Genomic DNA, 22,500 nt, shown 5'->3' on the forward strand with positions numbered 1-22,500 from the left:
AATAGAAATGACAACTACAAGTATGTATGTAGCAAACTACAATGTGTCCCTGTATTCTAGCTACATAGCTGATAGCATGCTAGCAAGGACACTCCTTTAGTAGACACAGCGCAATTCCCTCTATTGCACAAACATCCCGGAGCTGCACTGTAATCTGACTAGTGACACAGCACCATGCAAAGCGCTTCAGCCTCTAAACCTCTGTGACACTGCGCCGTGGAGCCCACCGCAGTAATTACAGCACAAACTTGCCGGCTCCCTGTTAATACGGCGCGTGGTACAACGGGGGCATTTTTAATCAGCAAGGTTGCGACTGCACAATAATCTTTCCAGCCCGGTGCTTGTCACAAGGCTGGCAAAAAAGGGAGGCATCAAATTTCCTGCTTTGCATAAACTTAAGCGTGGTTACGAAACAAACTCAAATTTGCAATGCATCACTCGAGAACTCGACGTGCTCTTTTTTTTTTTTTCAAGGCCACTTTGGCTAACATGTAGGAGACGTTTTCTCGAGAAGGGCAGCTGTTGTAGTAATATTGAAAGGACACATGCAATAATTTTTTTTCCACAATTTAAAAGAGTTCCCAGATCTCTGCAGCATGTTTTCTTCAAAATACACCTGTGACCAAGACAAGAATTAGTGACATTTGTTTTTTACAACGCATTTCTTGCCATTATGGAATTTCTTATACCATTGCTTACGCAATTTACTCAATTCCTCGCTCTTTACTCCATTGCTTACTCAACTCTACGCTTCTAACTCCATTGCTTACTTGATTCTATGCTCCTTTCTCCATTGCTTACTCAATTCCTTGCACGTTACTCCATTTCTTCCTTCTTTACTTCCTGGCACCTGCGACTTTATTTTTGTTCTTCCACTGTCATTCCATCTTCAACAACTTTTACATTTCTCAATGAATTCAAAACTTTCCAACTTCAACATGTTTAACTAATTCCAGGCCACTGTAGTGTATATCATTCCTTGTCTTTCAACATCATTCCAAAGTAATTTCATACCGCTTCATTCAGCCTCAGAGCCTTCACGCAGACATTATTCCAGAAATTTTGCATTTTGTATTCTCTAGTTATGTTAACTACTAACTAGCCCCAATAATATTTACCTACATTGGGGTGGAAGTGCAAAATGTCAGGACTCATATTTGGAAATATGCAGAAAGGTTAAGATTTACTTACATTTGAGTGTTGGGCAGGTATCCCAAAGACACAATTTGTATACAAACATTAAAAATCACTTTTACATATATGTTCCTTTTAAGGCAGGATAAGTTTAACCTGATGGGCCAGATCTAATGCTCTTGCCGCTCTTTAAAAAAACGTATTGTAGAGTGAAATGTGTTTCCACAGGATGTGGTGGCAGGTTCAAGCATTTGAGAAAATTGTTTTGGTGGCTCTTTGATGTGGAAATACCATGTTTTTATATTGTCTACCAGCAAAATGTAGCCACGTGCATGTTTGACCTGGTGGTGGATCGATAGTGACAGCAGCGGCCTACAGCCTTTTTTTGGCAGTGGCTACTCTGATTGTATATTGATATTTTATCCATGTTTTATGGGCTCAAATCAACTTTTAAAACGTGTAATGGATCTGAACCGATAAACAGCATCACAGCACAAAACATTGAAAAGGTTTCATTTATAACATGGAATTAGTGTTGTAGATGCAACTGAGAAGATATATGGGCGCATAACAATGAATACAGTTTTCTGAACTAAAGCTACATATACCTACAAAGAAGAAGTATTAATACAGCATATGGTACATTTCAGTAAACTATAGTGCTAATTATACACCATATGGTATGATACATTTCAGTAACCTCGCCTAATGGAGAAGGTACTTAGCAGAAACATATTGTATATAGACAGTTTATTGGACTAATAATACATGGAAAGTATTGGCTATCTGATAAATGCACACAATTTCACCCCACAAAAGTCGTATTTACATGTGCAAGAGAGGCGTCAACACTCACCTTGCAGCAAGGTAATGTTTGTATATTGGAGAGTTGCCGCGTCTTCTTGGTTAGTTTACTGCGCTCTTCTCGTAGCACATTAATCCTCAGTAGACTCCAGGAATCATTTAGGCGAATATGTACAACTCCGTCTGGTACTTTTTTTTATTTTTTATTTTGTATTGCAGCGTAATACCACTCGCATGTGAGAGCACTTAAGTTGCCCGGTTTAGTGCATGTTGTTGCCTCCTGTGAGCTCTTTAAGCGGATAAAAAAAAAATATAGCTTGCGCTGCACGAGTTTCCCTGATGATGATTGGCTCAACTCATGCGATATGATTTTACATTCATCCAATCAGATTTCGCGGACAGGCGGTGCCGTGACACGAGGTTCAGAGGTAGGCAGCGAAACAAACACCGCCCGGCTGTGCGGATTTAGAATTTAAACCAAACCACCCTCACCAAATTTCGTAGAGATCCTACACTTTATGGGAAATGTAGTCTCTATCTAAGTGAGCGCCTATACAGTCGCTGTTCTAAAAAACTACATTCCGCCATTAGTCAGTGACGCGCAATCGCTTGCATCAGCAGCGTGTGTGCGTGGACCGCACTTACCGGCAAAGTTGTCAAATATTAGCCACTTTAGCGTGTTTAAAAGTAGACATTCCCCGAACCGTGTCATCAGTCAACGGTCAAATGAAGCTGTTTGTGAGCGAAGGCAACCCACACTGCCTAAAAGTGTTGGCTGCTTTAGAAGTAGCCGGAGTGCAGTGTGACGTCCAGTTTGTCAACCACGAAGGTAAGAGGGAAACTTAAAACTAAACAATGGTCGCCGGTTATAACAAGACAAGTGTCATACTTAACTTAAATACTCGTTTGGCTATGCGTGTGGTTTTGTGTCGTTTGCGCTGAGTTTTCGTGCAAATGGCGTGTTAGGAGACCACGTAAGCTAGCTTGTCTCGTGTCATTCATTGCTGCTTCTGTCAATCAATTTCAGGTGCCTGAACCATGTTACAAGTAGACGGACGTAGATGACGTCACAATTTTTGTTTGCGTTCCACTGCATGACTGTCCTTACTTTGCTTGTTACTTTTTTTAAACTTCCGTGGAAGACGTCACACCTTAAAAAATTAAATAGAGAAAGTCAGCAGTAAAAGGAAAAATAAAAAATAAAAATCATCAGCCGGGTTTGACTTGTGGCAATCTGTCAGTCAGCCAGTCATGTGAAAACATGTTTGAACAACGTCATAAAAATTATGAGATGTGGAAGAACAAGTCAGGCAAATATCTGCAACATAACCCCACCCTCGATTGGACTGCTCATCCCAGATGTTTGTAGTTCCTTCAGCGGCCAGATCCCAGAGAATCATGAAGCCAGCACCATCTGGCATGTCACTGTGCTATATGGAAAATTAAGCATCTGCATTTTCCCTTAACATTTTAAAGGAGGCATATCATGTATTGATTCTGACATTTTACAAGTCTTATGCAAATGAGAAACGTTATAACCCACCTCATAAACTGTTGAGCCAATAATAAGTCTGGCTTTTGTTACAATGACAACTCCATCAAGCAATCTAGTATTCCGTGGTTATCAAACGCTAGCGCTGTGGAGCCAATAATACTGAATGAATGGCACTTGCCCTAAAGTATTTACAATAAAAATGACAGGAATCAATTGATTAATTCTATTACCAAAAAAGCCAAAACAAAATGTCTGCCTCTAAGTTTGGCAGAATCCACTTTTCAATTCATAACTGTTCTTTTTCAGAGAAACTCGTGCCCTTCCTGAGCCATCCATCTTTACCAGTCCTGCTCCTTCCTAATGGACAGCACCTTTTCAGCCCCAATGCCATATGCCGGTCAGTAATGTACAGTTCTCCCTGCTCAATGACTGCATTGATTCCAGAGGATCTAAATTATTCGCACATTTGTTGTTTTCTAAGATACATGTTTGAAGTGAGTGGACAAGAGTGCAGCAAAGCTTGCGATCAGTGGCTGGAATGGGAGGCCACAGATCTCCAGGTAGGCTTCTCGTTGTTAAACATGAGACTTTTCAGTTTTGCAGTTGTACAACAAAGAATTAAACCCTCAGAAAGAAGCAAATGATTTTCAGTTACTGCGTCTGCACTTTCTCGCCTGCTAAATCCTCTTACTGGGCTTCAGCGTGTTGTTGCTGCCAGTGGGGATTTAAATTGTGTAAATAATAATCGTTCAATTGTGCTCTCAGACCCAGCAAAGAGAAAAAGTCATTTTCCGTTTGTAACTATTGTCTTATTTTTTTCAGCCTGTCTTGCTTCAAGCCCTTCACATGGCGGTGCTTCAGGGGAAAGGATCGGATGCTGCCAAAGTCCTCGCAGGGCCCCTCAGCTACTTGGACCAAAGCTTGACCAAGACGACCACACCTTATTTAACAGGGGTACAACAAGAAAATCCTCCTTTAAATTGTAAACACTATTTTTGACAGATTTTCCTCCACTATATAGACATAATCAAAAGAGTCTTCATACCACTCCCATATGCATTTTACTTTCAAACTAAACATAAACAAAGAGAATTACCACTTTGTAGCTTAGTGACGGACATACTATGGTGTAATCCACCATAGGAACAAATAAACTTCTCTTATTTTCACCCTTCAGAACAATCACAGTTTTTTGCCATCATTATGTAGCCTCTTTAACACAGAGATCCTTATTTATTTTATTACAGGTGGTGTAAAGGTGGTTGATTACATACCAACATATGTCACATAAAACGTTGTTACCACGAGCCATACACTGACTACCGAGCAGATGTGGCATCTTGTAAAGCTGATATTCACTGTTGACTTTTACAGAGGAAAGCGCTGTTGCATTTGGGAGCAAAAGATGCTCAACTTTTCGTCACCCATATTTTTTTTATTTATTTATTTTTTTTTAAATCTCTATAGCGCTTGTCTTCAGTAGGGTCAAGGCTTGTTGGCGAGACACCCTAGACTGGTCGACTGTTCGTTTTGGGTTACACGTAGACAACCAACCATTCAGACTGTCGTTTTCACCTACGGACAATTAAGAACTTTCAGTTATGTCGGCTAATCTAACATGCATGCACAAGCACGATCTCCTCACTGGGCGGCTGGAGCCAAGAACTAAAGAATTGAGAAAGAGAGATGTGCTAAAAACGAGTACACCATGATGCCGCCAACATCGTTATTTGTCTGGAAAAACAATATTATAAAGGACAAAAATGGCCTCCTCCTAATAAGTGCTTGGTACTAGCCTGAGGAAATACAGTCCAATATTTGCTATTTTCTTTCCATACTTGCCGAGATGTAAATGTGTGTTTATAATTGATGATTCTAAGATTATTGGACCCGGTGTACTGTGTGCTTTCACTGCAGTCCATCTTGTTTCTTTTTATCTCAGGATGTTGTTTCGGTCGCTGATCTTGTCGTGTGTGCCGCGCTGCATCCGATTTTGTCCGCACCATCGCTCGCTTCAGGTAAGAACAAACACTGTTTAAATGTGTATATCTCTGAGTATTTCAAATCAGGTTACGATTATGATCGCCCTCAGAGCATCTGGTTGACATTTCACCTTCGATAGCACTTAAATGTTTAATCGTTGTCTTTTGTTAGCTATGGTTTTCCCTGACTTGCTTAAATATACATGTGTTCATCTCTTTCCGTGCTTTTCCCAGGTGAGCACAAGTCTGTGAGGGTTTGGTTCGACCGTGTGGCCGCCTCACAGAGTTGCGTGTCTGCCTCTCATAAAGTGCTGCAGGGAAAAGGCCTGCAGGCAATGAAGAGCTTCATGCAGAGGCAGCCTGCGCCGCAGAGCGGCCAGAGCAGAGGCAGCACGCAGCCGTGCAACAGCGGCCCTGCTGAGGTATCTGCCAGATCAGCGCAAATTGACCATTACACTTCAAGTAGTTGGGAGGTGCTCTCGCGATGTCTCTGTGCTACAGTGCCAACACAATCTGACCAGTTGAAAAGAGTGAAAATGTGCACTTTAGCCTCCTAGATATATAGTTTTATTTTATAGTTGTGTTCACTGTGTTTGTTTAGGATGAGGAAGGAGAACGTGCGGTGTCACAGGAAGAAATGGAAGCTGCTGCCCTCACCTGGAACAAAGGTTTCAACGCCTCCCCAGCAGCCACTGATAGACTCCACCCGATGTATGTTATTACATTTGTCACACCATTCTGTAGGGTCCTTATCATGATTAATGTTCTCTTTTTCCTTCAGTCTGCCGCAGGAAGGCAAACGAAACATCCTGTTGACCAGCGCGTTGCCCTATGTCAACAACGTACCCCACCTGGGGAACATTATTGGCTGCGTTCTCAGCGCTGACGTCTTCTCCAGGTGCACAAGAGGGAAAGAGTACAGGGGGTTCTCGGTTTACAACTGTATCGACAAATAGTTAGCAACTAGCTTGCGCAGCGACGTACGAATATGTGGTCACCGTCCGTGATACCAGAACACACGCCCAGTAACTCTTTTTCATTTGATTGACTTACATTTATGGCATGCAAGTGTTTTTCATACAAAGGCCAAATGCTGCAGCATCCTGTACATCACATAGTTATGTACTAACAAGTTATTCAGACACTAGCCTCTCCATTTTAATGTTGTCTTCTACCAGGTACGCCCGACTGCGAGGCTGGAACTCGCTGTTCGTGTGCGGCACTGACGAGTATGGCACGGCCACGGAAAACAAAGCCCGCGAGGAAGGCTTGACACCGCAGCAGATCTGCGACAAATACCATGCCATTCACGCCAGCATCTACAAGTGGTTCCAGATCGATTTTGACTTCTTCGGAAGAACCACCACAGAGAAACAGACCGAGTAAGTTGCAGATTGCTAAGGTTTGTCTTTGTAGAATAAAATATGTAGGATAGATTAAAAAAAGAAAAACAACAGAAACAAAAACATCACTTTGTAGTCTAATGGCATAGTCACTTCTCACCCAAAACAGACGTTTGATAAAAATTTAAAGTTTCCGTTAATGTCAGTTTGTTTTCCTTTTTTTCTTATATTTTTCCAGAGTGAAGAATCACATTCATAAAACATAGCTATTCAGATAGGCATGTATCAAACAATGTCAATTTTGTTGTGAAACTCTGTAGGATGCAATTTTTGCCATTTTGACACCACTTGGCTCAGGTTTCAAAAGGCAAACACGTTTTCCATGATTATTTACATTATGTAACAGTAGATTATAGTTATCTTGGCAGGATTCTGATGTTGAACGTCTAGTCCTCTAAGCCATGAAATCTACTTAATAATTAAATCTCAGAGCACAGTTGTACTCGACAACTTCTACAAGTTAGCTCACTTTTTGTTTAAAACTGTCTTTAACTGTAGCTGGATTTCTGCATTTGTGTGGTGTTAGAGAAACTGAAAAACTAAAAATGAGACCCTCTTCTTCCATGAAGAGCAGACATATTGATCTGCAACAGCACCACAAAAGACATCAGGCACAACAGTATGTGAAATAGAAAACAGGCCACAGACTTAAAGTCCAGAGTGGATTCATGTAAAGAGCTTTTATGTTTTGATCCAAACATAAGCTTATCACCCAACTCCCACCCCAGCAACATTTTAATGATCGCCGGGGCAAACCCTTCCATATTTGTTTTATTATTATTTTTTTTCTGTCTGTCAAAACAGTGATCCCACTCACTGAGGGGGTTCAGTGTTTTTTCTGTCTTAGTATGAATTTGTTCTTGACTTTTTGTCACTCAGGATCGCTCAGAATATTTTCTGGAGGCTCCACAAGAACGGCTTCCTGATGGAAGACATGGTGGAGCAGCTACGGTGCGAGACATGCCAGCGTTTCCTGGCCGACCGCTTTGTAGAAGGCACCTGTCCTCACTGCAACTACCCGGACGCCCGCGGCGACCAGTGCGACAAGTGTGGGCGACTCATCAACGCAGTGGAACTCAAGGTAGGCTCTTGTACTCATGACTTTTGAGACTGCTTATGGAGTGTGATTGCCTATGTATTCAACGCAGCTCTGTCTGTCCATCTCCTTGAGGCACCTCACTGTAAAGTCTGCAGACAGAGTCCAGTCATCCGCTCCTCCAAACATCTTTTCCTGGACCTGCCAAAGGTACAAATTGGCAGTACCACCTAGTTTCTCTGTTAAGGCAGTGTGAGCACTGCAAATCTTTTTTTTTTTTTTTTTTTTTGTCTATTCTCCAGTTAGAGGCTCAGTTGGAGCAGTGGCTGGGCAAGTCTACTAGCAGCGGGGACTGGACGGCAAATGCCAAACAGATCACTCGCTCCTGGCTCAGAGATGGTCTCAAACCTCGCTGCATCACCCGAGACCTGTTATGGGGAACACCAGTACCACACCCAGACTTTAAAGAAAAGGTCTGCTTTTTCTTGCAACAGGGTGGATTTACACTGCAGCTCCAAGTAGTCTATTCCAATTTTCTGACTGAACAATATATTTCCAAAATGGTTTACTCCACTAGCATTGACACAGGGCCAACACAACATGGAAATAAACAATAATACACAGTAACTGAAGATGCCATATTGTTTAGTTGACTGAAAATCTTCATGGTATGTTTTAAGCATACAATTAGCAAATACAATCTCAGAAAATGAAGAAAAACATCTTTTTGTCTTGATCCCCGATCAACTAAAAATCATGTGATCGACCCTGATACTCAAGACAGTGTAATCAGATCGGGACATCGCGAGTTGCGTGTGTTTTTGTCACCAATTGGTTGACATATACACACACTGATATAAATATTGGCAGGGTATATCTTATCTGTGCCTCTGCACTGCACTTGCATGTGAACATATTTGATATGTATCATATTTTTATCCACATTTGCAAGAAGCCTGACTACCGTCAAGATAGCCGATTCCCTGGGTGTTTTTTTTTTTTAATTTATGCTACAATGACACACATCCAAATTATGCCACTTGGGAGCAAAGAATCGGACTCACTTGAACAATGCAGTGTAAATACAACTGAAGTGTGCAAACAATGTTAGTTTTTATTTTTTATTTATTTATTTTTTCCCATACACACTTTTGATTGTGGCAACTCATGGCTCCGTTACTGCTTCCTCAGGTGTTCTATGTTTGGTTTGATGCTCCGATTGGCTATGTTTCGATCACTGCCAACTATACAGACAAATGGGAACAGTGGTGGAAGAATCCAGAGCAGGTAAACAATCTAATGCACTTTGACCTGTCTTGATTCAGCTAGTTAATGACAAACTACTCATTGTATTGCATTGGGTGTCAAGATCCGACAAATAGAATGCAGTAAATCACGCTATGAGTGTAAGTTAACAAGTTTCTACATGCTCATTAAAAAGACATGAGATCTAACAGATGAGGAAAAAAAAGAAAAATCCACCATTTGCCCTCATAGGCAATGTCTTCATTCACATCGACTCATCTCATCTCTCTCCATCTAAAACCCCAGGATTGAGCTGTGAGTGTGTGTGTGTCAGCGTGTGTTTAGGGTGGGGGCTGGGAAGAGCTGATAAGTCCTCTTTGAACGGGATGATCTCACCATGATCTAATATGATGTCATCCTAAAGTTGCAGTGTTGTTTGTGTGCCGCCAGGTGGAGATGTACAACTTCATGGCCAAGGACAATGTGCCGTTCCACAGTGTGGTGTTTCCCTGTTCCCTCCTGGGAGCTCAGGACAATTACACAATGGTCAATCACTTGATTGCCACTGGTACACATTTATAATTGCTACTATTAATACTTGTATTACTTGTTTCATGAATGATTCAAAGTATGCTGAATTATTCATGCTGCAATCACACCGGGCATGTAATATTCTGACTTGTGTGCAGAATATCTGAATTATGAAGACACAAAGTTCTCCAAGAGCCGTGGCGTCGGCGTGTTCGGCGACATGGCCAAAGACACGGGCATCCCGTCCGACGTGTGGCGCTTCTACTTGCTCTACGTGCGCCCCGAGGGACAAGACTCTACCTTCTCGTGGGCCGACATGGCTCTGAAGAATAACTCTGAGCTGCTCAACAACTTAGGCAACTTTATTAACAGGTTGGTCATTGAAGAGCTGAATGAAGACGATGTTATCTCAAGGGACTTTATAATTGGAGCAGATATGGTAGCATGTTTCTCGCATATTCAGAAACCAAGGCAAGTGACAGAGGCTCGTGAAAAACTCCTGTAAGGAAGAATCCTCAAACAGACTGTAGGCTCAGTGCGGGGCAGCAATCTGCCTTGACAAATTGGGTTTAGATTAAGTGATAGAGGAGGAAGAGCAATAGGACAGAGCAGAGGTGGGCAAAATTTTCACTCAAGGTCCATATTTGATTTAAAACGGACAGATGGAGTAAGTCATTTGTAGATGAGTTTAAGAAAAACTACCAATCCATCCATCAATTTTCTGAACTGCTTAAACAATACAATGACAGATCATTTTAAAGTTTTAAAATGTAATTTTCTCTCAAATTGCAAGAAAATAATGGCAATTTTCTATTCTTTTAATTTCTAATTTTTGGTTCCTTCCTGATTTTAAAAGGCCACAAGAGGACGGCCGGTACTGGTAGAGGTTGCGGTTATATTTTGAAGTAAGGTTGGTTATCAGCCCATTACCGATACCTGGCATTGGTATTCGTCCATCACTAATTCATATATTTCAAATAACCACCAGAAAAAAAAACGTGTAAATGAATGCAACAAATATCGCAGGACTCCTGATAAGGTACATGCTCGGACGGAAAGATATTTAAAAAAACAAACAAAACAAAAAACAGTGGGTCTTCTCTCAAAATTATCCCAGCCCTGTGCTAGAGACATTGCAGCAGGGATAAGGAAGCAGTGTGTACAAGATTAATTGTATTAACGATAATAACGACATGGTGATTAACAGTATAATGGAATTATTACTCTTAATTAAATTATAGCAGCTTTATAAGCTGTTGTTGGCAGCACTTCTGGAAGGGGGAAAAGGAAAAACAAAAGTATTAGTGTTGTTTGTGGCACAGAAAGCAGGAGTTACCTGCTAGAAGAGGGGAGAAAGAGGGCGAGGATTGTCACATGGCAGATGGGGCATCCCAGTTAAAACAGAAAAATGCAAATATTCATCATCACAGACATAAATAAACTGAAAAAGTAAAAGAAAATGTCTAACTGGAAACCAGTTAATGCGCAGAGTGGTCTAATACCTAGATGACTGACTTGGAGGGGGGAGAAAAAAAAAATAAGTACACAGCTATACAAAGCACTTGGAACGCCGTAGCCCAGAACAGGAAGTCAGCGGAGATGATGCTCAAACCCTTCGTGGACAGGTGACTAAACACGTCACCCATGTCTGTCCGTCGACGTAGCAGTAAAACAAGAAAATGTAATAATTGTCAACATCGAAATAGCACAGGAGTGTTGTAGTTTTCAAACATCACAGAGCAAGATCATGTTGAAGCTGACAAATTACGAATGTTGTCTTTTTGCTCAAAATCATTGCAGTTTCATTCAGTCAACGTGAAATCAAAAGGAGTGTAATTCGCCTCAAACATCCAGTCCAATTAGGATCGCAGATTGTAGGAGACGTAACTATTTCAAGAGATTCTCTCTGCGTTTTGTAAATATGTTTGGGATGGTGTAATATCACGCCCAATTACACTGCCTCATAATGACTTAAAAAAAAAGATTGGGGTTAAATCCCACATCAAAGATGTTTCCCTCTGATATTTTTTTCCAAAGCACCTTGATCTTCCAAAATTGTTCTCGGGCAGCAACCGTTGCTGCTTAATTGCTTTTAAAAGATCTTAAACTGCATCCAGCCGGAGGTGCTTGGAGGTAGACGGTAGCCTGAAAGCCAGAGCTCAAATCACAACGTAATTAGTTTCAGGATGTCCACCTTGTGAGTCATATGAGCACATATAAATTGAAGAGTGCGGGTCAGGCAAAGTTCATTCTATCCCCACATCAAACCCCCATCGTTCATTGTAAATATGACAATCTTGTCAAAGCGTTTTGGTCGGGCGGAATTCAGTCAAATATGGATGGGCGTGTTGCGTCAGATGCGTCAGCCTCTTACCATGAGCATCCCGCTGATGCGCGCGTCCAACTCGGCTCGATTATTTGCAGTGAAGAGGCTCAAAGGGAGCGCTGTTATGTTCATTTACATCAGCAGAGTGCATTACACATAGCAACACAATCTATAATTTATCATCAATTAGCGTGTCGGCAAGCAGGCCTTTTTTCTCATGTAGCACTTTCTCCCCACTGATTCTTTGCTGCCTTTCTCACTCTCTTGATGACCCCTATGTTTTTTTTCCCCCTTGCTTTTCTGTGTTTTTCGCCCTCCTTCAACCCCTCCGCTCTCTTTTCTCCCCCCTTTCTCGATCCTCTAGAGCCGGCATGTTTGTTTCAAAGTTCTTTGATGGCTGTGTGCCCGCGATGGAGCTGCTGCAGGAAGATAAGAAGCTCCTGGCTTTAGTGGGCTGGGAGCTGCAGCAGTACATCCAGCTCATGGACAAAGTCAAGTAAGACCACTTGAATTACATGCAGTGCATTCAATCTGGCACGAGTGTCTGCTTTTCCATGTATGTGTTTCGTTTTTGTGATGGAGAGCTTATTTGCGCTGGAACTGAAGAGGCGCGTGAATATTTCCACCAGGATCCGTGACGCTCTGAAGCACATCCTCAACATCTCTCGCCATGGCAACCAGTACATCCAAGTAAATGAACCCTGGAAGAAGATCAAGGGAGGAGATGCAGAACGGTGAGATTGCGATGACCAAAGTCAAGCCAAACCCTGTTTGTAATATCAGGCGGGGTTGGACACATTTGCATATACGCTACAACCCAGAATCCCTGCTCTGAATAAAGATACAGAAATTGACCGTTCACTCACATTCTAATATCATCCTGGAAATGTGAAATTCAATTTTACAGGACCGGTAATAAGAATCTATCATTCCCCTTCAGGCAGCGTGCAGGCACTGTCACTGGCATGTCCATCAACGTCGCCTGCTTGCTGTCCGTCATGCTGTTGCCATACATGCCGGAGGTCAGTCAAACCATCAGGGATCAACTCAATGCACCTCATTCTTGCATCAGTGCCATGCTGCGTGACGCCGGCGCCTTCACACGCGTCCTTGACGCTGGCCACCAAATTGGCACCGTGAGTATGAGTGCGCTGTACATCTTGTTTTATGTAAAACACATCTTTTTTTTTTTTTTTATGCGCTGTATTTAGTTTAAAAAATGTCTAAACCGCTGTAGCATTAGGTACAGTCTGTACATTTATTTTAGTAATTATTTTGCGTACCACTAGAGGGAGCCCAGACTTTGAGAATCACTGTTGTAAACAAGAAAGTTTTCCATTCATCCTTTGCACATCCATTGGCGCTAAACATGCTACTTGAACTACAGCAAGATCCAGTACACTTCAAACCACATTTCCACTTGTAGGAAATAATGAATAAAAAAAAAAAAAGTGATATAAAATATATAAATATGAATAACAATGGTCATTGCACCCTCTTCCTTGAAATTATCACCAAACTTAAAACACCATTTCCTGTCCACATTAGATGGTGAAGGGAAAACAAGCTTGGCAATTTAGTGTTGCCCATCCTCTTCCGATTGGGGAATTCCCTTTTAGGCGTTTGCAGGGTTTCCCCCCTCAGAAAACGCTGGGGTAAATGCTGCCATTCGTCAAACTAGGATTCTTGCTCAAAATGGCAGACTTGCATCCACTTATGATACACATGATGGTTTTGGTCAAATTCTGAATTGTACAACCATATCGATGGTTAACATAGAGATTCTGGGTTTCATTTTTTCATCATCCAGAAAGCCTTCGGGCTGATTCTGCTGCATATTATCATACCTGCCATGTATTTTTAAATAGCTCCCTTTCCCACCATCAGGTGAGTCCATTGTTCCAGAAACTGGAGATGGAGCAGATTGAAGCTTTGAAGAAGAGATTTGGTGGACAGCAGGTATGTGATAATCAAGAAGTTGGTTGACTGTTCTATTGTGGTGGAAAACAGCAAGCGGTGATATCTAGCCGTGCAAATGGCCCAGGCAGACCGAATACTCGCTTGCAGCGTGTCTTTTCAAATGTAATACATAGCAACCCGACAATACGTGCTTTGTATATTATGAATTAAATCAAATAGATGAAGAATAATCCTTGTCTAAACCTTCTCATCAACCGCCTTCGTCTAGCCTGAAGATGAACCGCCAAACAAGAAGGTACCGTTAATGTTTGTTTGTGAAGCACACCGGTGCTGTCACCGTTGATTACCGCATGCTTTCACTAATACTAGCAGCTCATTTGAACGTTCTCTTATCACCATTAGTCCAGTGTGTCCTCACGTCTGTTCATTCACCAACCACTCGTGAAATCCCGACGACACTTTGACTGAGAACCGCTATTGTCTGAAATGAAGCCAGTCGTCTCTCTGAAATAATCACACGACGCGTGTTCTGATTGCACCCTCAGACGCCGACTCAAAACGCTGCCAGCCCTCAGTCGGCTGCCGCTGCACCCTCCCCTGCAATCGAAGTGAACGCTGGAGCCGACCCGGAAAAAGCCCGGCAGCTGACGCAGGCTGTGGCTGAGCAGGTAATGTTTTGACCCCTGCAAACAACAATTCTGTTTTCATGCAATAGTCTCTTTTAATTATTTTGTATTGATTAATGGAATTGTGAGGGTTACATGTGAAAATAATTCTGAGTTACTAATTACATGTTTAAAAAAAAAGTTAATGTAATCTTTAGTTATTAATGTAATCCAGGTATTGAAGTAATGTAATTTAATTACATTTAGATTGCTCCAATATGAAATATACTAATGAAGAAAAAAAAATTAAACCTCACGACAGTAAATATATATTTGTATGTAGTGGACCCCCACTATTTGCAGGAGATAGATCCCGGGTCGGCCTGTGTTTACCAAAAATTGTAATCCTGCAAATTAATCCTCATTTTAATGAATGTACCTGTGTTTTATTTTTTCTGTTACTATTATAGAGTGTATTTGCTTTTTTTTTTTGTATCCTGAATACATAAATGTCAGTACATGTATTCCATTACTCCCCAAACAAGTCGTATGAGTCGAAAAAAAATTACATTTACATTTTATATAATGGCATCAAAGATCCCTAGTTTCCCTCGTCAATTATCAGTTTTTTTGTTGTTTTTTTTTTTAAATCTTTTCCAAAAATCGACTTAATAATTTTACTGTAAGACTAAGAATGGACCTTCAATGTTTTTCCGCTTTTGTTGATTGATGCAAATCAAACAACCATTGGATTTTTTTTTTTTTTAAATGGAAACATACTATGCACTGATTTTTCTCAAAGTAATGCATTCCAATGTGTTAAATGTTTAATAGACTAATGAAAATATATCATCTATCATACTTTATTCTTCATCACACGATATAGGTAATGTCAATGGAGGGATGAGATACCCTTGCACTACCACAGTATTAATTGTATTTATTTACATAGTAGTTAATCAAAGTTCGCACATTTTTGCAAATAACGAGAGGATTTACTTGTAAAAAAGAATGCACATTGGTAACAAGTGTTATTTCCTCTTTCTCAGGGAGAAAAGGTGCGAGCCCTGAAAGCTCAGAAGGCCGACAAGGCAGCTGTTATGGCCGAGGTGTCCAAACTGTTGGAGCTGAAGCAGCAGCTGGCCCTGGCAGAGGGCAAGAGTCCTGAGCCCACACCCGTCAAGGGCAAGAAGAAGTGAGACACATTGGGGAGAAAAAGTCAAAATAGTGGTGGTGGTGGTTGTTAGTAATAGACTGGGGGGGGGGGCGGGGGACAAGATTGGAGGTGCGGGAGAAGGAACAAGATGTACATGGCGAGATGAGGATGTTAGCCAAAGGCAAAGCCGTGACGGGATCTGAGACGAACGCGGTGTTGGCACCGAGGGCTAATGAAATGCTAGCGAGGCCGGCGGGGAAATGAAACGCACAAAGGGAGCCAAATGAATTCTGCTACAGAATGGAGGGATTTGGGAAAAATCCCTTACACCAAGAGAAACTGATTTGATACTCTCCCTGTGATACATTCAACATCAGCCTCGGAAGGTGCGCATTTCAAAGTGTTTTTATACCACATTAGAAAAAAGCCTTTGCTACCTGTTTTACAATATGAAAGGATGAAATTATGGTCCCTACCGACGACATGTACTTCCTGTCTATCATGTGAACACTCAATAAAAACAAATCGTGTATTAAGCAAAGAAAAAAATCATTTATTGCAAATTTGAGGTTACAGTGACATATTGATTAAAAAAAAAAACATGCATTACCTTTAACAATTTAGGTGACAAATAAAGTAGAAATGAACAGTACTAAATTGTACAGTTAATGTTATTACAGTTATATAAAAATAGCATGTGGATATACCTCCAGTTCCGGCATTGATTAAAAAAATGGTCACCTATAAAAAGTTTGGGTGCAACCTGCTGTATTTTAAATACACATACAGACAAGCAACGGCTTATAGAAAAAGCAAAAAGAAAAAAAAAGTTGACACTCTCAAAGCGAGGGGGCATATTAAAAACATTCCTGAGCTCCTTGTCTCTCCACAAATTGGGGCAAATAATCTCTGCTAGCCATATTGCAGCCCTTTAACGAGGAGTTACAATTTATTGCAAAATGGCGGGAAAGGACAACTATGAAAAATGCCCTCAATTGAATTCCTTTCTTTGCAACATACAAATCATCAAAACCCTTCCTGCCAACTAACTCATTGTTACAAACCTTGCAACCGCTGTATGATGTGCACTTAAGAGCTTGCTGTTCTTTTGCATTTCACATGCTTTTGTCTTTACAGTTTGCCGCAGTCATATTGCAGCTTTTCTTTCACTCTACCTTGACTTTCATTATCCTTTCCAAACATCTTAAAATCTTTGGTTTTCATACCTTCCGGTCTAAGGAGCGCATACACATTTCTTCTTTACTTCTGTCTACGAGCTCATTTCCTGGTGTTGACAAGTCTCTCAATGAGGGCTCGCCGCGTGCGCTGCACCTCCTCGCCCAACCTTTCGATCTCTGCTTTCAAGCGCTCGTTCTGCTCCGTCAGCTCCTGCACTTTTCTCTCGTTCTCCTGCTCTCTCTCCTTGCGACTCTTTTTGGCGGACAAGTACGACGACGACGAGGATGACGCGCGCTGCTGCGACTGGGAGGGGGCGCCCGGGGACGACGAGGCACCGTCGGGTCCATCGCCCCTCCGCCGCTTGGTCGGGCGCGAGGGCGAGTAGATGGACGGGGACGAAACGGGCGATGACGGGGAAGAGCAGCGCTGGGAAGGCGACTGCGAGGCGGAGGACGAGGAGCAGGACGGCGAATCGGGGACGCAGGGCAACTCCTCCTCGCTGGCTGATGGAGACGCTGGACGGACGCTGTTGACCTGCTGCTGCTGGAGGTGGTGATGATGATGGTAATAATAACTACCACTTGAATCCACCATTCCTCCTTCACTCAGGAACTCAAAGAACTCGGGAGGCAGCAGGTCGCTGTCGCCGCTCCTCGCCTCCGTTTTCCGCTCTTCTGTCGGAGGCAAGCAGGACGAGGAGGAAGTTGAGGTGTGATGCAGAGGCTGGGCGTTGTGGATCTGCTCCGTCGCCCTTTGGACGCCCTCACCCCACGTCTGACCGCCGTCTGTCAGCCACTTCAGGGAGCAACTCTCCAGAACATCCAGGAACTCGGGCTCCTTCTGTAAGTACAAAGACAAAATGTGATGTCACTCTACACTACTGTTGTGCAATCTATGGCCATGGGGGCCATTTGGCAGCCCTCTGTATGCTTTTAATGGCCTGACACATATTCAACATAAGTTCTGAAAAAAAAAATTCTATTCAAAGATAGCCCACAATTGTTTACAATTTACACTAAAAATGTAGAGCTTTAAAAATAGCTTAAAGAATTTTTTTTTTTTTTTTTTTTTTTTTTAAATAAGTGTTACAAGATATGACTAGAAATGTGTCACTTTAAAATTTTATTTTTCAAAATTCTGATTTTTTTTAATGATAGATTAACAATTTTCTTTTTCAATCACATTTAAATTTGTGTTACAAGATTATGTTTATCACACAAAATTTTGTATTTAACATCATTGACTTAACAATCGCGCAAGTTGTTTTTAATAGTGTCACAATATAAAGAAAAAATATCCATGTACTTGCTAAAAAACATTTCTTTGTGTAGATTCTCAGTCATCTACTTAATGGAATTGTGCAAAGGTTGAATTGAGGCAACTGGATGAATTTGTTGTTTTCCGAAAACGTTCAAAAGTGTTTAAGTCAATTGTTATTATATTACACTGAGAAAATGTTTTAACGCGTTTCATAAATTCATTCTAAAACTGCTGCTTCCAACGAACCAAGGTGGTCGAAAATGGATGAAAAACAAAATTAACTGCCCACCCCACACTCCCGACCCTTTTTTTCTCTTTGTAATGCCTGGAAGAAAAACTTTGGACGCCGCTGCTCCACAAGTAACACGCCATCATTACATTTTTATTTATTTCTTTTACATCACTGACCTCGCCATACATAGGGATGCGCGCCAGCTTTGCCTCTCCCGCGTCCGAGCCCAGGATGTCCTGCAGGTCCTCATACCACGCCTCCAACTCTGCGCCACACAGCGGCCCCACGCCGGGGGGGTATGGCGGGGGCAGGTGCAGCCACTCGGCAGTCATCTCGCCAGTCAACTCGCAACGCACTCCACACTCGGCCACACGCTTTCACTCGAGACCTGACGGCACCAGAGCACACAAATGTTCAATGGCTAGTTTGTTGCTGTTGGAATTCAACTGTGTAACAACTGGCAAATAGTGGCAAAAAATTACAAAAAATGAATATCCATCTATTCACAATTTGAGAACAGTTTAATTATGGAAAAAAAAGATATTATTAAGATAAATACAATAAATACAAATAAAAATTTAAAAGCACAAGTAAATTCAATTGAAAATTAAAGCTATATGTAGTTGTGACAAAACTGGAAAGACAGTTACATTAAAATGTAAACTAAAACTACATTTTTTATTTAAAAGGTTTGTAAAAAAGTAATTTTAAGTTTTAAATTAAATTTGAATTAAAAATTAAATTTAAGTTGGTTTCAAAGCTACATCTTTAGAGTTAAGATGCAAACTGAATGTTAAAAATACACCAGCACAAAATCATTTTTAATTAAAGCTATATTTAAGTGAACAATCGATTTATTAAAAAAAAAAAAAAAAAAGCAAATTAAAGCTATGTTTATATTTATAAAAAAATCACAATAAAAAAAAAATATGACAACCACACAACAAATTAAGTTGAACATTCATCAATAGGTAAAATACAAATAAACTGCACACACACAAATTCAAATAAAATAAAATTGGAAATTCAAAGTATTTACAAATTAATAATGCAAAATGTATGCATAACAAAATGAGAAAACTAAGCTTACCTTAGAAGGGCTCCCTTAATCAAGTCTGCAAATCTGTTTGAGATATTTTGCCCCTACAAATCTGGAAGAAAAAAATGTTTTAAGTTAAAAGGCGGGAGGGAAAAACTACGTGATCAAAATCAGACGTTCTTCCCTGAACTCTAAACAAAGACCGAGCGGCTCTCAACTGCGCCCCCTGCACTCCAAAGCTCTTCACAGCAGGCTTCGTAATCGATAAACAAGATGAGAACAACGGCGACCGGACTTTGATTTCAACCTCTCTCGGCCCTGACAGGCTTACCTCTCTCGCTTGCCTTAAACGCGCACTGCAACCACAACCAAAAACAACATGAATATAACCGAAATAATAGTTGTTTTATCGTATATTTAAAATCACTTTAAATGGCAAGTCCCGTTTTGACGCTGCCAAAAAATGACATCAATTTGCACATTCCTTCACAGGCTATCATGCCATTTAGTTGGTGACGAACACTTACATTCTTTAGTTGTGTTAGAAATGTCATAAAGGTCTTTTTTTTGTGTGTGTTCTTGTCCGAGTCTGTACTGGCCGCTGTGAGCTAAGACAATTACGTCATGGAAAAGAAAAGAAAAAGACTTGTGGCTCGAATGGGTAAAACTTGAAAGCGCAAAAAGGTAAAGAACGTTGAAATTGATTTTACTGTAGAAATAGAACATTTGATTAAGTTTCAAAGGAGTTTGTGTATGACGTATGAGTGTAGTTCGGTGTTTTTCTTAAAAAAGAAAAAAGTTAATTTACTTTGCAGCTATTTCAGCAACATAATGTCTCTAATATGAATGTCATTCGAAGATAAAATTTCCAAGTTCATTCAATTGTCTCTTCTACAACGACACGCGAACGTCAAAGCTGAAACTTTGAGTCGTGCGACACCTCCGGAGAAAGTTACCAAGAAAAAAAACGGCAACTTTGTCTAATGTCAATGGCAACATTTCCGAGTGTCATCCTTTAATTAAAAAAATACAATAAAAAAAAAAAAGCACCGGCACACACACACACAAAAAAAAAACAACCCAAAAACTATTTTTCCAGTTGACTGTGATGTCGCCATGATTTGGAAAGCCCCTGTAATAATAAAAAGAAAATGGGGGACAAGAAAAACTAAATGTGAAAAGTTGTCACTTACCCTCTTCCTTTTATTCGTTCGCTTTCTCGACTGTCGCTGGTTCGAATGTAGATATTTTAGTGAGAATGGATGATAGCTCATGTTAACCATTGTTCAAGACTTGACAGCCGAATGTGCTTAAACGGAAACTCCCGGCGGCGCTTATAAAGAGCGAGGCCAACCGAACTATGCCAAGCGACGCGGGCCGACAGTGTATCGTCGACGTGTGGCAGACGAGCGGGCCAATCGCGAAGACGCAGGTAATCCGTTTTCCTTGACGACATCCAATGAGAGCGGCGGAGATTCAGGCAAGGTGGGCGGGGTTTGTTTGACGAGCAAGGTTGAATGTTCCTCTTGTCTGTATAGTTTGTATGAGGCGCAGTTGTGATGCAGTCATAAGACGGCCAGGACGAATTTGGGGCGTATGGGAGTCACATGAAAGGAATGATGCAATGCTTGGCAACCAGTTTCTAGCCGGGGATAACACCGGCAGAATCCGAACATGTTTTATTAAATAGCGTTGCCTCGAACAAAAAAAAAAAAATGTATCTAAAAATATACATATGTGCACGGCGAGTCAATGTCGAAGAATTGTTTGATATTTAACACCGTGACTGTCCACACCCACTTTTTATTTTTATTTTTTTATTAATATACACGTCACAAACTGAGAAGCGGCACCGATAAACGGACGCGTGGCGTGTAGAGAGTGGACAATTCGGCGTTTTCATTGACTTATATGATGAACTCGTAAACAACACGCGTTGGCAGCTTGAAAGCTCCGTCACGTCACGGCCACGCGCGCGGTCTCTGCCACTGACTTCCGGGATGGTATCAAAACAAGCGGGAGCGCGCGCGGATGCGACTTTCTCTTCTCGTAAATGTTTGTTTCCAATTGACAATGGCGAAACTTGTACTTGTGATGATGATATATTGGTGTTTTTTTTCAGATTTTTAACCGGTGTGTTAGTTATTGTACTCAGTTTTTAATTTTTCACTAATGTGCATTAAGTTTCTTCAAAACGAAAAAAGTCAAAACAGACACCAAAATAACTTCAAAGTGAAAAACAAAAGCAGTTAATGGGGCAAAAAGAGGAATATAAGCCAAACCTAACTCCAGGTTTAAACCCAAGAGATATTTACTAAAAAGGACACTGCATCTTGTAAATTCTGTATCAGTTTGCAGCAATGTAGAACTGTACTGCACTTATAATATTCACACACTACATTCTCACAGCAACAACAACAAAAAGAAAACAAAAAGGTATTTCATCTAATAGGAATGATGACATTGCCTATGAAAATAATGTTGATCTCCGGTTTGGCACCCACATATTCATCTTTAAATAATAATAATAATAATAATAACAATAAATTATTCCATAATTCCCCATTCATTGTTTTTGTTCCTTTATTTTTTATTTTTCATTTTCCTTCCTTGCTGCTTTTCTTTGCAGTCTGTATTCCTTCTTTCTTTCATTCCTTCTTTCCTTTTTGAAAGATGGCACTTGCTTGGTGGCTGTACTCTTCCTTCCTTTCATCCTTTATTTTTTCTTTCTCCCGTCATTCCTTTGCACCTTTTTTCGTGATTGTTTATTTACTTTCCTGTTGTTCATGGCTTCTTTCATGTTCGCTTATTTCATCATTCTTTACTTCATTTCTTTTTCCTTCATTCATCCCTATACATGCATCCCTTGTTTCCACCGTTCTTTTCTTCCTGTCTTTCTCCCCTTGTTTCATTGCTGTCTTTATACATTTCTTCCTCTTTCTTGTCGTCTTTCTAACCCTAGTTAACCATTTTCCGTCATGTCTCCTCACTTTAAATAAACTTGAAAATGCTACACCTACTGGTACTCTCTCCCCATCTTGTATTATTATTTTACTAATTCTTAAAGTACTTTGTTTAATCTGTGGCATAAACAAACCCATAATGACACAAAAGAGATTTCAGTCTGATACTCAAAGTGGCCCCAGGGCTTTA

General features: G+C 40.9%; 3 protein-coding genes across 6 annotated transcripts in view; 1 reads left to right on the plus strand and 2 right to left on the minus strand.

Moving 5' to 3' along the window:
• The window catches only part of arhgap9 (Rho GTPase activating protein 9), a 33,827-nt gene extending 30,887 nt beyond the window's left edge, over window positions 1-2,940 (minus strand). For both annotated transcript variants that reach the window (XM_077529751.1, XM_077529749.1), the window contains exon 1: window positions 1,991-2,940. The gene's annotated coding sequence lies outside the window, so the exon portion shown is untranslated. The remainder of the gene's footprint in view (window positions 1-1,990) is intronic.
• mars1 (methionyl-tRNA synthetase 1) lies at window positions 2,491-16,194 on the plus strand. 2 transcript variants are annotated; one of them, XM_077529747.1, is made up of 22 exons: window positions 2,491-2,767; window positions 3,740-3,830; window positions 3,915-3,993; window positions 4,256-4,387; window positions 5,376-5,451; window positions 5,650-5,837; window positions 6,017-6,126; window positions 6,197-6,313; window positions 6,594-6,797; window positions 7,698-7,899; window positions 7,990-8,064; window positions 8,157-8,327; window positions 9,046-9,141; window positions 9,550-9,667; window positions 9,789-10,002; window positions 12,321-12,452; window positions 12,586-12,690; window positions 12,897-13,092; window positions 13,844-13,915; window positions 14,145-14,171; window positions 14,422-14,544; window positions 15,531-16,194. In XM_077529747.1, the coding sequence occupies exons 1-22, from the start codon at window positions 2,665-2,667 to the stop codon at window positions 15,678-15,680; spliced, it is 2,781 nt and encodes a 926-aa protein (XP_077385873.1). In that variant the 5' UTR covers window positions 2,491-2,664; the 3' UTR covers window positions 15,681-16,194. The 2 variants fall into 2 exon arrangements, with proteins under 2 accessions (XP_077385873.1, XP_077385874.1); XM_077529748.1 differs by lacking the exon at window positions 14,145-14,171 and having other exon boundaries at window positions 2,492-2,767.
• On the minus strand, window positions 16,170-20,868 carry ddit3 (DNA-damage-inducible transcript 3). 2 transcript variants are annotated; one of them, XM_077529754.1, is made up of 4 exons: window positions 20,541-20,868; window positions 19,399-19,459; window positions 18,485-18,696; window positions 16,170-17,656 (listed from the first exon to the last, which is right to left on the minus strand). In XM_077529754.1, exons 3-4 carry the CDS (start codon window positions 18,638-18,640, stop codon window positions 16,916-16,918), a joined length of 897 nt encoding a protein of 298 aa, XP_077385880.1. In that variant the 5' UTR covers window positions 18,641-18,696; window positions 19,399-19,459; window positions 20,541-20,868; the 3' UTR covers window positions 16,170-16,915. The 2 variants fall into 2 exon arrangements, with proteins under 2 accessions (XP_077385880.1, XP_077385881.1); XM_077529755.1 differs by lacking the exon at window positions 20,541-20,868 and adding an exon at window positions 19,679-19,842.
• Window positions 20,869-22,500: the final 1,632 nt, after the last annotated feature.

This window comes from Festucalex cinctus, chromosome 8 (assembly GCF_051991245.1).
Source record: "Festucalex cinctus isolate MCC-2025b chromosome 8, RoL_Fcin_1.0, whole genome shotgun sequence".
Classification (NCBI taxonomy): Eukaryota; Metazoa; Chordata; class Actinopteri; order Syngnathiformes; family Syngnathidae; genus Festucalex; species Festucalex cinctus.